This window comes from Aquarana catesbeiana, linkage group LG04 (assembly GCF_042186555.1).
Source record: "Aquarana catesbeiana isolate 2022-GZ linkage group LG04, ASM4218655v1, whole genome shotgun sequence".
In the NCBI taxonomy this organism is placed as follows: Eukaryota; Metazoa; Chordata; class Amphibia; order Anura; family Ranidae; genus Aquarana; species Aquarana catesbeiana.
In genome coordinates, this window is record NC_133327.1 from 247214020 (window position 1) to 247231147 (window position 17128).

The window sequence follows — 17128 nt, forward strand, 5'->3', positions numbered from 1 at the left end:
AACCTTTTTCCTTCACTTAAAGCTGAAGTTTAAAAAATGTTTTTTAGCATACAGCAACGGGGACATAACTTACCTCTAATAGTTATGTGAGTCCTACATCCTGCTGGCTGTAGGTTACGGCACAAATTCCGCCTTTAGTGATACCAGATCCTGCTCACAGTGGTGAATTTCTTACTCTGCATAGTTTTCTGCTTGTCTTCACGCACCCTTCCCTTCTCCTCCTGTATTCCCTAAACTCTGTATTATTTTCACAGAGAGCAAAGAATTCTGTGAATGTTGAAAAGGGATCCTGTCATTCATTCATCTGTCCTCCATTCACAGAATGTCTTGCATTCTGTGAAGATAATACAAGGTGTTTTGTGACTGGATGAGTGGGGTGGAAGAGGAGGGTGAGCACCATGATCCTTCACTGTTACAGCCTTAGCAGTTAACTCAGGCAGCACCAAGTGTCCTCTGTTATGAGGAGGGTCCCATATCACTGAAGGGAGGATTTTTACAGTAATCAGCAGCCAGCAAGATGTAGGATTCACTTCATTTGAGGTAAGTTTCATCCCTGGTGCTATTTTCCCAAAACAATTTTAACTAAACTTTAGCTTTAGTATACAGTATATCTTTAACATGTTCTGTTACTTTTCTGATATCGATTTGCATAGAATGCTTATAATTTGACATCTAAAAATCAATGGCTTGATGGGTACAAATGAACATTGCAAAAGACCTTGCGTAATTGGCCAGGTTTGATATTTTTTGCTACTTTTCATGTACTCAAAAATAATTACAAAAAAACATTATTGCTGACCAATAAATGCTGACATTGGTGTGTCAGTGTGAACAATTATGTTGTCAGGTAGATTGCATTCTAACAGGTTGCAATTCAAGTATTTGTTCAGCTTTGGTTACACTCCACGAAAAGTCATCCTTAACAAAGTTTAATTAATGCCATAATATTACAAAATCACGCTATCACCAAATAATGATAATAAATAAAAAATCAAATGGAACTAATAAACAATATTGATAATATTTTTTTTTTATTGTAGCACTAATCTATTTTTTGACTCTTACATAGACTGGCACTTTAACAGAAGATGGACTTGATTTAATGGGTGTTATATCATCAGGTGGAACTTGGTAAGTCTCAAATGAATGTTTATTTTTTTCTTGCTTCTTTTGCTGCTTACTGTATTTAGCACCTGACAGTGCTGGAATATTGGCAAGATGTATAGGTATTTTTAAGGAAAAAAGTCAATTAATAATAAGTCAATTATCTGTATCAATCTAGATATTTGCATTATCCAAGTTATGTGTTGTTAGGTTCAACTTTTAAATAAGTTGCTTATAGTTTATATTGCTTTGTCTAATTATTGCTTCATATAGGAATTAAGACACAGAGTCAGGTATGTCTGTATCAAAGTTCTGAGCATCCCCAAAAGGACTGCTCCCTTTACTTCTTTTATAGGCAGTTCCAAAAGCAGTAATCTTATCGGCATTACCAAATGAGGTTAAGGTACAAAGAGTTTCTTATCAGCGAACATGTAATGATTATTCAGCAGTTCCAAATTCCATCTAGATACAGATTGATAGAACAATTGATACGTACATAGGTAAGAAAGGAGCACAAACAATTTAAATAGAACAATTGATACGTACACAGGTAAGAAAAAACAGAAACAATTAAAGTGGAACTCTAAGTCATTATTTCAACCCTATCAATTTCCCCCTTTGACATCATCCTCTCCTTCCCCCTGGGTCCTCATGAATAAGTTCTAGTCAGTTTTTCCCCAGAGTCCTTTCCCTGACCGCGAGTTGTCAGAGGGGTAGAACCCATCCCCCTAGGTATTACCAACATCTTAAAATTCAAGAAGAGGAGTTTTATAGGAGTAGGGTGATGTCAATACACATTTATCAGTATACCCTGTCTATTCTCCTAATTTTCCTATTTATTTTCCTGTATACACATATATTTGTGATTGTAAGTGATATTAATATTAGAATAATAATTACCATTGGACTTAACAACCAGTGAAAGATATTGGTTGCTGTAGAAGACATTCCACTAAATACATCCCACCAATGTGGTGCAGTATCCTGTTGTATCTGTGAGGAAAGATGTACTAGTCTACCTTTGTCAATAATAATTTGCTACTTTAGGATCATCTATAGCCCATTCGAAAGTTGTTGTTTCCTCTACTTCAAGTACATTAATACCAGGAGTCCATGCATATATTTGTAAAACAACAATCTTCAACAAAAAATCTGTAAGTAGATATTTCATCATGTTGTTTTCTCGGGTTGTTTCTTGCAATGTGATGCGTGTATCCAGGTAGGTTTTCCTTCCAGCTTTACTGAGGTGGCTGTGGTCAAGAGTACTTGGTAAGGACCTTCAAACCTGGGTTCCAATGTCTTTCTGGTGTGTTTCTTCACATATACATAATCCCCTGGTAGCAGCGTATGTGTACCTGTTATTGAATTAGGGTCTGGAAGAGAAGAATACACACTTTTGTGGATCTTAGTTAGACGTTGTTGTAATTGTATCACATATGCAGTCAAACTATCACATTGCAATTGCATAATCTGTGGAAAGTATAAACCTAATCTAGGTGCATTCCCAAAAAGTATTTCGTATGGGGATAATCCTGTTTTTCCTGTTGGAGTGTACCTTATAGAGAATAAAGCCAGAGGCAGGCATTCTGGCCAAGGCTTGTTTAACTCTTGCATGGCTTTTTGTATTTTTAGTGTTATTGTCCCATTTACTCTCTCCACTGATCCTGAACTCTGTGGGTGGTAAGGGGTGTGAAAACTTTGTTGAACCCCTAACATGGTCATCACATTCTGCATGATTTCTCCTGTAAAGTGTGTCCCCCTATCTGATTCTATGGTTTCAGGAAGACCAAACCTAGGTATTAACTCAGTGATCAGTTTCTTAGCTGTGGCTTTAGCTGTAGCTGATTTTACTGGATAACTTTCGGGCCAACCTGAGAATAAATCGATAAACACGAGGACAAATTCAAAGGGGCCGCTCTTAGGCATTTGTATGTAATCAATTTGCAGTCTCTGGAAGGGGTATTGGGCCCGGACCTGGTGTTTTCGTGGGGTTTTTACTCTCTGTCCTGGGTTATTCAGGAGACAGATTTGGCAGGCTGCACAGTAGTTTCTTGCAGTGCTACTGAATCCAGGGGCGAGCCATCCTTGGTTCACAATCCTATACATGGAATTGGAACTGACGTGTGTGGGTAGGTGAACTGCCGCTGCCATTTCTGGGTACAGAGAGGCAGGCAGGCATATTTTGCCTCCTTCCCTCCATACATTGTCAAGGTCTGGTGCTGCTCCCATCCTGACCCACTTATCTTTCTCGCTCTCCCCTGCTTGCTCCTGTAATTTACTCAGCTGCTGCCATGTTGGTTCTGGGATACTCACCTCTACCGCTGCTAAGGTCTCAGGGCTTCCTTCCCCTAGAGCTGCCTGTTTTGCAGTCAAATCTGCAAATGCATTTCCTTTTGCCTCAATTGTTTTTGCGCTCGTGTGTGCCGCTATCTTCATAATGGCTACTCGTTTAACCTTTTGAAGATTGTTCAGGACTCTCTTAATCCCTTCTCCATGTTTTACAGGTGTACCTGCTGCTGTCAGATAACCTCTAGCCCTCCATATGTGGCCATAATCGTGCGCTACACCATAAGCGTAGGCAGAGTCAGTGTAAATATTCCCTTCTCGTTCTTTTAAGTATTCTAGGGCTTGTTCTAAAGCTTTTAATTCTGCTTCCTGTGCTGACATGTGGGCTGGTAAGGCCTGTGCTTCAATTACCTGCGTATCAGTCACTACAGCATACCCTGTGTGATATTTACCCTTGTCATCAGCAAACCTACTACCATCTATATACAAGGTGTGCTCAGCATTTAAAATCGGTGTATCTGTAACATGTGGGAATCCCATTGTCTCCTGTTCCATGAGCTGAAAACAATCGTGCTGATCTACTTCTTTAAACAAAAGAGTGTCAGTGTCCTCATTTCTTTTCTCACTAGTACTATTAGTACTATCATTCCCCCTTGCCAAATCTGGTGACTGAAGAGGCAAAAAGGTGGCCAAATTTAAGGTTGTACAGCGCTGAAAAGTAACATTTGGAGGTAAGAGTAAAGTACACTGTAATCTTAATTGCCTAGCCATTGAAATGTGTTTGGGCTGTACCTGAGACAAGATTGCATGTATGTCATGTGTGGTATGCACTACGACTGGATTGTCTAGAACAATCTCTGATGACTTATCTATGATAATTGACACTGCAGCTACCGCCCGTACACAAGACGGTGAACCTCTAGATACTGGATCTAATGCTGCTGAAAAGTAAGCAACTGGTCTTTGTTTTACATGTGCCTGTGTCAGAACACCTGTGGCGTGTCCAGTGATCTCAGCAATGTACAGATTAAATATCTTGGTGTAATCTGGTATACCAATAGCCGGGGCAGAAATCAACAACTTTTTCAAAGTGATAAACGACTCATAAGCTACTTCTGTAAGCACATACGGTACAATTTTCAAACAATCGTATAATGGCTGCATCAAAGCGCTAGCATGTGGTATCCACTGTCTACAATATGACATGATACCTAAAAAACATACGCAATTGTTTGAAATTCCATGGGGGTAACATTCCCTTTATCACTTGAACCCTCTCCTCAGTGAGATGTCTCGTACCCTGTGATATACAATGTCTCAAAAAGATAACTTTTTCCTGACACACTTGTAACTTTTTCTTATTAACCTTGCAACCTTTTTCTGCCAAAAATCGCAACAAATTAAGGGTGGTGGCCAAACAAGTTTCTTTGTCAGGGCAGCATAACAATAAATCATCCACATATTGTAACAATACACAGGAATCTGGTGGTACCCATTCTCCCAACACTGTTTGCAATGCTTGCGAATACAAGGTAGGTGAATGCGCCATACCCTGAGGTAGGCGTGTCCAGGTTAGTTGCCGATTTTTTTATTGAAAATGCGAACCAAAGTTGGCATTCTTCAGCAAGCGGGACGGAAAAGAAAGCATTCGCTAAATCTATAACTGTAAAGTACATACTGGTTGATGGTATTTGTGACAGTAATGTATGTGGATTGGGTACTAAAGGTGTCATCGGGGCTAGTATTTTGTTGACCGCTCTAAGGTCTTGGACCATTCTATACTTAACCGGACTACCGGCTACTGATTTCTTTTTAACCGGGTACAAGGGAGTGTTTGCCGGTGATTTTACCTCTTTTAGAACTCCACTTTTTAAGAAGGATTGGACCTGCATTTCTATGGCCGTCTCTTGGGGTGCACTAAGTGGATACTGCTTTTGTTGGGGAAGCACTGCTCCTGGAATCAGCTGTAGGGTAACCGGAGGTATGGGCAAAAGTCCAACATCAGCTGGATGTTTCTCCCATAGTTCTCCTGGAAGGGACGACAAAATCTGATCTAAGTCTGAAGGAGGTGGGCCGGACAATTCCGATTCCTCCTCTAGGTATTGTATCAGGTTGCACATCTCCATGTGTTCTTGATTATCCCCTATAGCTAAGGTGACAGTGCCATCTGGGTGATAGGTAATGTTAGCTCCTATTTTCTGCAAAATGTCAGCTCCTAACAAATTAGTGGGGGCTCCTCTGGATACCAGAAAGCGTGAAAGGAACATGTGGTTTCCTACTTTAACTTTCAGAGGTTTTGTAAGCGGGGCGTCGGCTAAAATGCCATCATATCCAGTTATTAGTAAAGTGTCAGGTGATTTTTGGCCAGGGAGTAGTTCAGAGTCAGAAAGTAACGAGCGTGAAGCTCCTGTATCGACTAAACAAGAGATTTTCTTATTACCAACCGTTATATTTGTCTTAAACATTGTTGTTTTGGATTTTTCTAAAACCGGGGTGAGTCATGCTCGTGGACCATCTCCCTGCTGCCTGATATGACTATTTTTGTTGTCCCTGGGCTGGTTCCTTCTCTGATTAACTGGAGAATCAACACCTTCCTCTCCTTCATCCCTTATTCTTTTCTTACAGTTGCGTCTGATGTGACCAATCTTGTTACAGTAGTGACAGGTAAGGGGTTTGCGAAAGGAACCTCTACCTTGCTCTTGGGGACCCCCGAGTGCGTTGATAGCATGAGATTTCCTCCCTTTGGTTTCTGCTAAGTCCGCCTCTATGCCTTGCACTTTTTGTAACAACGTCCCTCTATCTCTAGTTGCCCTCCACTCTGGTGTGCAGGCTTTCAGTCTCTCACTTATCTGTGGAATTAATCCCTCCATAAATTGTCTATTGAAGGCTCGGATTGTGACTGGCAGGGCCAAGTCCAATCCCTCATCTGCCATCATACTTTCCATAGATAAGTAAAATTCCGATACAGTCTGTCCTGGCATTTGCTTCATGGGTGATATGGACCCCCTCTCCTGTTGTTTTGCCTGACAAAAAGCTTCTAATCTAGCAATAAAAGGGGCCCTTGAGTCTATATGTCTGACATGTCCTGTCTCTAAATTGCCATCCCCATCAACTTGTCCTGCAGGTCTGTGTGGACCTATTTCTGTCATAAACTGGTTAAACAGGGTCAGAGTCATTTTGTGTCTGCATAGATCCTCCCCATCCTGCCAGGTCGCTTCATGTGTATTCATTAACTGTGTCACAAATCTACAAAAAACAGCTGGCTTTACTATAATGCATGTATCAGTGCGTACGGGAGCTACAGTTTCTGAATGAAATTCTTATACTCCACAAACCTGAAAAAAAAAAAAAAAAAAAAAAAACATTCTCTACCCTTAAGTACAGGATATATCTTGTGTGGTTTACATTCTATGTCAGTATATGGGGGTGGGATGGTTGAACTAAGATTATTTAAAATTTCAACATTTTTTGTTCTTCTGTCTTTCATATCCCAACCATCACAGTCTGGATTATACTTCCACCCCTCTTCTTTTGCTCTATTTGAAACCTTAATTAAGCATTGAACCTGACTCATCCATTGCTTCTCTAACACCTCTCCTTGTCTGTCCCTTTTTATTTCACTCCATACATCCGGGTCTAAGCCCGCTGCTCCTTTCACCTTAAATTTACGAAGGACATCCTTTAAGTCCCGTGCTTCATCTTCTCCACAGATGTTTTTAATTATCTGTGGCACTGTGTAATGTGCTACAATTCCCTGACGGGGTTTTGTGTTCCTCTGGCCCATTCTAACAGTCCTGCCTAGGTAGCGTTTGGGACACTTAGTGTACAATATAATGCGGCTACAACATATACAAGAATGAATAATTACTTTATATGCTAGCCCAATAGCAAACCAGCTAAGTTACACTAGTTCCTCGTTGCCTTCCTCCTAGGGTGCTAGAATACTAGAAACCTTTTCCGGAATGAGATTTCTGAAACCGAATTACTTTATATGCTAGCCCAATAACAAATAATTACTTTATATGCTAGCCCAATAACAAACCAGAATGCGGCTACAACATATACAAAAATGCGGCTACAACATATACAAGCATTCCTTTAAGTGGCCAGGTATCCGACTAGATCTCCGGACTTTTGGAGATCTTATTCCCTCCCCGTATCTGGGAATCCCTCTCATACACTCTTATCCCTGCTTTATGGAGCAGACAGGGCTTATACTCTCAACCCGTCTATGGTTTATGAGTTAGATGTGAGGTTAAGCATAAGCGTCAGACCCCCAAGCTCACAAGCCCTCAAGTTCCCAATCATGTGAGGTAAGGCGCATTCCGTTGCTTAGTTCGGCAATCCCCTTCTAACTCATACCATCCTTGACAAGGCTCATTCACTTTCTCAACAAGACAGACAAGACAAACACAGATAACGAACAAACGAATAATTCCAGCAATATAAACTAAAATATGCAGTAATTCTAGACTCACCACTACAGAGGCTGGTGTTTTAAAACCAGGAGAACCGTAACTGACAGAACGGATAGGCACAAATCAGGGGAGCACAGAATATAAGAAAAATAAAGCTTTTTCTTACCTGCGCAGGTTTTTTTTTTGATCTGTGGTTCCCGGAATGCCTGTCTTTTTGTTCCGTCAGCCGCGTTCGCCCACCTCTTGTAGTATCATCGGTGAGTCCCTGTTTCGGGCGCCAAAATGTTAGGTTCAACTTTTAAATAAGTTGCTTATAGTTTATATTGCTTTGTCTAATTATTGCTTCATATAGGAATTAAGACACAGAGTCAGGTATGTCTGTATCAAAGTTCTGAGCATCCCCAAAAGGACTGCTCCCTTTACTTCTTTTATAGGCAGTTCCAAAAGCAGTAATCTTATCGGCATTACCAAATGAGGTTAAGGTACAAAGAGTTTCTTATCAGCGAACATGTAATGATTATTCAGCAGTTCCAAATTCCATCTAGATACAGATTGATAGAACAATTGATACGTACATAGGTAAGAAAGGAGCACAAACAATTTAAATAGAACAATTGATACGTACACAGGTAAGAAAAAACAGAAACAATTAAAGTGGAACTCTAAGTCATTATTTCAACCCTATCAGTGTCTTGATGCCGTGCCCATCCCTGCCTCTTGGTTTGTGCTGCTTAAACCGGATCCCTAGTGTCATCTACGAGGCTAACATCTACTTTTGGGCTTAATCAGAGAAGAAGGCAATGATTCACAGATAATGAGATACAAGCTTTAGGAGATGCATATCTCTGGATCAGGAATTGCAGTCACGATCTTGATATAACCACTTGCTCCCGAGGCCGTATATATATGACCTGTATGCTGGAAGTAGTTAAGTGTCATTAAATTAGACCTATGCTGTAATAATAATCCAAGGTTATGTTAACTGTATTTTTAAAGCTTTTTCAAGCTGAGGTGTTTGGTAAGGTGATCTCAGCTGAAAGGGAGGATCAGCAAGTCTGAAAGCTTAAGTTTTTTACACCAATACTAGCTTATTTGATTTTGCATCATTTGTTATCTTGACCACAGTTTCCAGGAAATTCTTAAGCACGACCAGATGAGTGAGCTGTCCTGGGGGCCCATGTTTGGAGCAATGACAAGTTGTCACTCTCTTATCATGATTGATGGGAATTTACAAGGGGATCCTCTGGACTTGAAAATGTTTGAAGCTACTGGCTGGGTAATATGAACAGTATAAGCATTTTTTATATATATATTTACACACAAGTAAAAAAAGTAAATAGTACAGCTAATTGAATGTTTTTTTCACTTACATAGGTATTGGAAGATACTGGTACATGTGATAATGAGGAATCATCAAGCCAGAATATGGTTACGCGACCTCAGCCTGGATCATATAATGTATGTCTCTGAATGTAATTGAACAAAATTGAGTGTAAACACCACTTCTGTTGTATTTTAAAGACAACATAGTGCCACGGATTCACCAAAGAAGTAGGGCATGTTCACTTTCAAAGTGAATTTTTACTTTGAAAAGTGGCTTTTTTTATCTTAGTGAATGGGGTAAAACATCTACTGTGGCAAATGTCTGAGACACACACTGCCATGCACAGACAGGAATGTAACAGAGTTTAATATATGGTAGCTTTCTTCAAAGAGGTAAGGGTTCCTTCATTTTGCTTCAGTTGTTATGGCTTGTTAGAAGAATCGAAACCTATAGTATCTCACAAAAGTGAGTACACCCCTCACATTTTTGTAAATATTTTATTTTATATTTTCATGTGACAACACTGAAGAAATGACACTTTGTTACAATGTAAAGTAGTGAGTGTACAGCTTGTATAACAGTGTGAATTTGCTGTCCCCTCAAAATAACCCAACACACAGCCATTAATGTCTAAACCGCAGGCAACAAAAGTGAGTACACCCCTAAGTGAAAATGTCCAAATTGGGCCCAAAGTGTCAAAATTTTGTGTGGCCACCATTATTTTCCAACCCTCTTGGGCATGGAGTTCACCAGAGCTTCACAGATTGCTACTAGAGTCCTCTTCCTCTCCCCCATGACAACATCATGGAGCTGGTGGATGTTACAGTCTTTGTGCTCCTCCACCTTCTGTTTGAGGATGCCCCACAGATGCTCAATAGGGTTTAGGTCTGGAGACATGCTTGGCCAGTCCATCACCTTTACCCTCAGCTTCTTTAGCAAGGCAGTGGTGTGTGGAGGTGTTTTTGAGGTCATAATCATGTTGGAATACTGCCCTGCAGCCCAGTCTCCAAAAGGAGGGGATCATGATCTGCTTCAATATGTCATAGTACATGTTGGCATTCATGGTTCCTTCAATGAACTGTAGCCTCCCAGTGCCAACAGCAGTCATGCAGCTCCAGACCACAACAATGCCACCACCATGCTTGACTATAGGCAAGGCACACTTGTCTTTGTACTCCTCACATGGTTGCCGCCACACATACTTGACACCATCTGAACCAAATAAGTTTATCTTGGTCTCATCAGACCACAGGACATGGTTCCAGTAATCCATGTCCTTAGTCTGCTTGTCTTCAGCAAACTGTTTGTGGGCTTTCTTGTGCATCATCTTTAGAAGAGGCATCCTTCTGGGACGACAGCCATGGAGACCAATTTGATGCAGTGTGCGGCGTATGGTCTGAGCACTGACAGGCTGACCCCCCACCCCTTCAACCTCTGCAGCAATGCTAGCAGTACTCATACGTCTATTTCCCAAAGACAACCTCTGGATATGACGCTGAGCATGTGCACTCAACTTCTTTGGTCAACCATGGGGAGGCCTGTTCTGAGTGGAACCTGTCCTGTTAAACCGCTGTATGGTCTTGGCCACCGTACTGCAGCTCAGTTTCAGGGTCTTGGTAATCTTCTTATAGCCTAGATCATCTTTATGTAGAGCAACAATTCTTTTTTTGTCAGATCCTCAGAGAGTTCTTTGCCATAAGGTGCCATGTTGAACTTCCAGTGACCAGTATGAGAGAGTGATAGCGATAACACCAAATTTAACACACCTGCTCCCCATTCACACCTGAGACCTTGTAACACTAATGAGCCACATGACACCGGGAGGGAAAATGGCTAATTGGGCCCAATTTGGACATTTTCACTTAGGGGTGTACTCACTTTTGTTGTCAGCGGTTTAGACATTAATGGCTGAGAGTTATTTTGAGGGGACAGCAAATTTACACTGTTATGTTATACAAGCTGTGCACTCACTACTTTACATTGTAACAAAATGTCATTTCTTCAGTGTTGTGACATGAAAAGATATAATAAAATATTTACAAAAATGTGAGGGGTGTACTTACTTTTGTGAGATACTGTATGTCCTGCATAGACATGATGTCCATACAGATACTCTGAGCACTCTGGCTAAAGTGTCAGAATTTCTTCTGCATCTACTTCTACACTAGGTTCTCCCATTCTCTCAAAGCCTGACTCTCAGGCAACCCACAAGGCTAGAAGTCCGAAAAACCTTCTGTGTGCAGACACCCCCCTCTTCTACAAGTGGTTAGCTGATTGGGAATCCTTGTGGCTCCTTGAGTAGCTTGGATTTTAGCCAATCAGGTGCATAGAGCAGGTGCATAGAGCACCCCTTTACGCTCACAGGCTAATATATTTTCTTTAGAACTTTCTTCAGCTGTGTCTACCTTTCGTTTCTGTGCTCCAACACCCTTCTCAGTTCCCTTGGGTAACTTTCACTCCTGAACTCCTTGCTCCAGTCCCTGTGTCAGCCTCTGGAGCTGCGTTCTATCTGGGCCACCAATCTCCTCTCCGCACTCTTCACACTCACAGCACAGAGACCGGACTCTCACCAAGAGCCTTGGGACTTGTACTAACAATCAGAACCCGGGACCCATGATTCTGGGTCACCTTATTGCTGTGATAGCCTCTGATTGGCTATCACAGTGATCAGTCACTGTGAGTCCATCCCTCCTTGCAGGAGATGAAGCTGCAAATAAAAAAAGTGTGTAAAAATAAATAAGTAAAATAAAAAATAAAGAATACAAAATAAAGAAAAAAAACTGAGGTCAAGCTTAGTCAAGGTTAGTGTTAGGGTCAAGGTTGGGGTCAAAGGTCAAGGTTGGGGTCAAAGGTCATGTTCAACATATTTTGGGTAGGAAACATTTGTTTCTGGACTGGACTACAGGTGATTGTCAGGAGCAGAAGAATTTATTTTGGGTTGTGTTTTAATGGTAAATGATGGTGATACCAGGAAATATACAGCTATAAAAAAAAAAAAAAGTTTTTTTTATACTATTTTTGGGCCAGTTTTTCTTTGATAATAAAAATAATCAAGAGATATCAATTACCGTTTACCACCAAAAGAAAGCCCAATTTGTCCTGAAAAAAACAAAAACAAAGTATAATTTACCTGGATACACAAAGTAGTTGTGACGATATGTACAGTTTTAGTAACACATGTCGAAGTTGCAAAATTGTGCTAAGGCTTTTGATTTGTTTTACCCTTAGGTGGGAAGGGGTAATTTTCCTTGCACTTGATTAGGTATTTTTCCAAAGGGAATTTTCACTTTGTTTCAACTCATTCACAACAGTAAGTGGTTGTCATGATAAGTCATTGTCAGTATTACAAATCAAAAATATCAATAGATTATGAGTACAATAAATAAATTGACAGCAGAATTGTAATAAATATCCTGTAAAACGGGGGTCAGCAACCTGTAGATCACGATCTACCAGTAGATCACGGAGAGGTGACTGGTAGATCACGGTATGGGCTTCCCAGAGCTTCAGAGTGCAATGCAGAAGTCTCCTCTGTAGTGCTGGCGCTTGTCCCATGCTGAGTGATACCAACTGCACTCCACCTCTTATCCTGGCTAGAGGTCTCCAGAGTGTTGCCAGCAGAAGGAAAGAAAAGATCTTCAGGTCAGTGTGAAGCAATTCACTGGGCATAATGGTATAAGACTGCTTTAACACTGATGTGCTGCAGTTTACCCACACCGCGGGTGCAGTGTACCTGCAGCTTTCCTGCGCATTTGCTGTCCTTGCTAATAGACTTCTATTATATTCTGCACGATTGCGACACGGTAGTACAGCAATTAGGGGTTTAAATCAGGCGTGAGGAGGTGACACCGTGCATGGTGATCTTTGAATTCTCCCATGTTGTTCAGGTAGCTCCCCACCTCTTTAACCGCTTGCTGACCGCCTCCTGTACATATACGTCGGCAGAATGGCACAGCTGGGCAAAATAATGTACCTGTACGTTACTTTGAATTTTCCGCCGTGCGCGCGCATGCCTGCCGCGAGCTCTGTGACCGTGCCCACGGGACCCGCGGACTCGATGTCCGCCGGGTGCCTGCGATCATGTCACAAAGCTGAAGAACGGGGAGATGCCAGGTAAACACAGCATCTCCCCGTCCTGTCTAGTGACAGGACACTGATCGTCTGCTCCCTCTCATTGGGAGCAGTGATCAGTGTCATGTCACATGTAGCCCATCCCATAGACAGTTAGAATCACTCCCTAGGACACACTTAACCCCTTCCCCCGCCCCCCAGTGGTTAACCCCTTCACTGCCAGTGACATTTTTACAGTAATCAATGCAATTTTATAACATTGATCGCTGTATTAATGCCAATGGTCCCAAAAAATGTGTCAAAATTGTCCGATGTGTCCACCATAATGTCGCAGTCATGATAAAAATCGCTGATCGCCGCGATCGGCCATAAAACTATCCCCTATCTTGTAGACACTATAACTTTTGCGCAAACCAATCAATAAACGCTTATTGCAATTTTTTTTACAAAAAATATGTCGAAGAATACATATCGGCCTAAACTGAGGAAAAAAAATTTTTTTTTATATATATTTTTGGGGATATTTATTATAGCAAAAAGTAAAAAATAATGCGTTTTTTTTCAAAATTGTCACTCTATTTTTGTTTATAGCGCAAAAAATAAAAACTGCAGAGGTGATCAAATACCACCAAAAAAGCTCTATTTGTGGGGAAAAAAAGATGTCAATTTTGTTTGGGAGCCACGCCGAACGACTGCACAATTGTCAGTTAAATCGACGCAGTGCCGAATTGCAAAAAGTGCTCTGGTCTTTGGACAGCCAAATGGTCCGGGGCTTAAGTAGTTAAGATTGCATACAGTGTAAAATATATTGATTGACATATTGATTTTAAAAATGTGTATACATTAGGCATATGACAATAATAAAGGAATGTTTAATACAAAACAGTACTGATATCATACTTGCAGAGGTAAACACCAATGCAAATAGCAAGGAAACATCAGGCTGCATGCTATACTAAATGCGGTCTTGTCGTCCTCCAGGTAATTATTTAAGTCGGTCAATAGATCTTTTTTTATCCTGAGGGGAATTCAACCTTGGGCATGCAGAAAATAATCAGAAGGTGCGTGTTGTGGCCAATGTGAGTGTGACAGCGGGAGGGACATAAAACTTGAGCCTACTCACTGTGTACATGGTAATGGTTTAGCTTATTACTGTGCCACAAGCGGAAGTCTACATAGTTACATAGTTAGTCTGGTTGAAAAAAGACCATCTAGTTCAACCAATTAATGGGGTAAAAAAGTCCTAAAAAAATAAATGATACAATCCTATATACACAACCCTTTGCCCACAGTTGATCCAGAGGAAAGTAAAAAACCCCAGCAAAGCATGATCCAATTTGCAGGGGAAAAAAATTCTTCCTGATTGCCTGAGAGGCAATTGGATATTCCCTGGATCAACTTTACCTGTATTACCTGTAAATGTTAGTATCCAGTTATATTAAAATAAATAAATAACCCAGGCCTTTTTTAAAGCAATCTACTTGAGGGAGTCTATTCCACATTTTCACAGCTCTAACTGTGAAGAAACCTTTCCGTATTTGGAGCCCTCAGTGATGACCTTAAAGCGGATAACTCAACACATAGACCATCTATGTATCATATCCCCCCTTAATCTCCTCTTCTCAAGAGAGAATAAATTCGGTTCCTCTAATCTATTTCCAATACAGGACTCTCCTTCTCCTAATACAGATCTCTCCCCCCACTACAGAGCCCCCCCCCCCCAAGTTACAGATCTGAGTACAGATTTTTCCATCTAAGTACAGATCTCTCCCACCTGTACATATCTCTGTCCCCCAGTACAGTTCTCCCCCATCACAGATCCCTACCCCCCAGTACTGACACCCTAGTACAGATCGTACCCAGTACATCATTCCCTCCCCCCACCCCTCAATAATCCATTCATTGGATAAGGCAATTCACAGTGAGAAGTCCTCCCTTGGGTCATGTGACCTGACCTGAGGAGGAGCTAAGGAGAACCTCCCTTGCTCTGAACTGCCTAGCTCCCCCTTTTGGAACTTCCTGTCTGACAGGTGGCAGCAGATACCCCTACTTTCAGTGTTTAAGGCAGATCATAGCCACAAAATTGGTAAAGAATCATGATGATAGTCATGATAACGAAAGTCTTCCGTACACACCTTAATAATTTCTGGGCATTGCATCAAGCCCAAAGTTTGTTTTCTGCTCAGTTATTGTTTGACTGCACCCACATAGTAGATTTATTGTTGAAAGTAATATTTTGTTGAAAATAAGGTATATTATCTCATTCCTTCCAGAACACAGTGCTTGGAGTGAATGTTTTGTTCCAGTACCCGTTCTCTTCAGCCATGCAACGTATGTCTGTAATAACTGAAGTTATAGGAGGTGATGGTGAATTAACTGTTTACATGAAGGGAGCTCCAGAGATGGTGGCCAGTTTCTGCAGGCCAGAAACAGGTAGATTTTATGTATTTTTTTTTAAGTGTTACCAGGCTTAAAAAAAGCATTTGTAACAATATAAAACTAAGGTGTTATAGACTCATGTAATAAATATTTGTAGCACTTGCATCTACTGTGTTTAGGAATGAAAACATTGGAATGCAATTGTAGCATGGGGATTTTTGCCATCTAATGCTATGCAAGTATGTAATGCTATTAGATTAGTGTTTGGCTCCCTCTAGTGGCCAGCTCATCTCTGTGAAATAAGACTTTGTTTACACATCAGAACATGCTGTAAAGCATGTGCAGGAAGTGATTTAAAGGTTCATCTGGAAAAGACTTATTTACCCACAGTGCCCACTTGCCTACCCAGAAGGCCAAGTTGCAGAATTGCCTGGTCTCATTCAAATAGACGGTGTCTAACTAGGCCTCAAAGCCTGTAGATACTGACATTGGCCGAAGGTCTGGGTGCATTCTCACAGAAGAAAGTTACAAGTGTGTTGCATAATTGAGTTCACCGTTATCTAGCACTTTATATTATATTGTCATCTACTAACTCACTGAAATACAAATATTGCAGTATAATATGGCTAGCTGAAGAAAGAAGACAAGAGACTATACCATTCATTGTAAGGCCTTGTGTTTCCGTTACATGCTCTAGGGGCTGCATTGCACCGTAGGGGGAGCTCTTGAGCATCTATACTGTATTGTACTGTGTTTTCTAGCACTAGATAGTGTGCTGTAAGTCTGGTGTGTGTTTGCATGGTCGCACTGGAAGTAGGAAGGTGCCCAGTGTCAAGGTTTTACCACCTTGAGCACTAGTCCCACTTGGAGGTGCGCCTGCATGCATAATTCGGGTAATCTTTGAGTGACAATTATTTACATGCACCTAGTTTATTGTTGTTCTGAATTCGTGTACCAGAGTTGTTATTGTAATTACTGTCTTAAACCAGCCTTCAGTAAACTTACAGTCTGGTTAAAATATAATTGGCGTGAGGCTTTGTTTATTCTCATAGCAGGTGGAGCAACGAATACCCAGGTAACGATAGAGGTACAATATATGTATATTGCTATTGTTGGGTTGTTCCTTGTTATTGGGTTTCATATCAACCCTGTTACACAGCTGTGTCAAGTGGTTTGAGTTAATTCATTGGAAGTGGAAAAGCAGAGTACAGGTTCGATTAATTACCAGCAGCTCCTTAGGGGGTAAGTGCTACACAATCTTTTACTAAGGCCCCTTTTCACATTGGGGCGGGAGGTGCGTCGGTGGTAAAGTGCCGCTATTTTCAGCAGCGCTTTACCGTCGAATTTGCGGCGCTATTCGGCCGCTAGCAGGGGCGGTTTTACCCACTCGCTAGTGGCCGAGAAGGGGTTAAAAACCACCGCAAAGCGCCTCTGCAGTATAGCAGTATAGCCGCGGTGCCCCATTAATTTTAATGGGCAGGAGCGGTGGAGGAGCATTACACACCGCTCCAAAGATGCTGCTAGCAGGACTTTTTTTACCGTCCTG

General features: G+C 41.2%; 1 protein-coding gene across 1 annotated transcript in view; it reads left to right on the top strand.

The window, feature by feature from the left end:
- Positions 1 to 17128, top strand: part of LOC141139840 (probable cation-transporting ATPase 13A4) — a 149873-nt gene that overhangs the window by 82513 nt on the left and 50232 nt on the right. Inside the window, exons 13-16 of the mRNA XM_073626364.1 lie at positions 1070 to 1131; positions 8934 to 9084; positions 9183 to 9266; positions 15477 to 15636. Coding sequence (XP_073482465.1) covers positions 1070 to 1131; positions 8934 to 9084; positions 9183 to 9266; positions 15477 to 15636 — 457 coding nt within the window. The remainder of the gene's footprint in view (positions 1 to 1069; positions 1132 to 8933; positions 9085 to 9182; positions 9267 to 15476; positions 15637 to 17128) is intronic.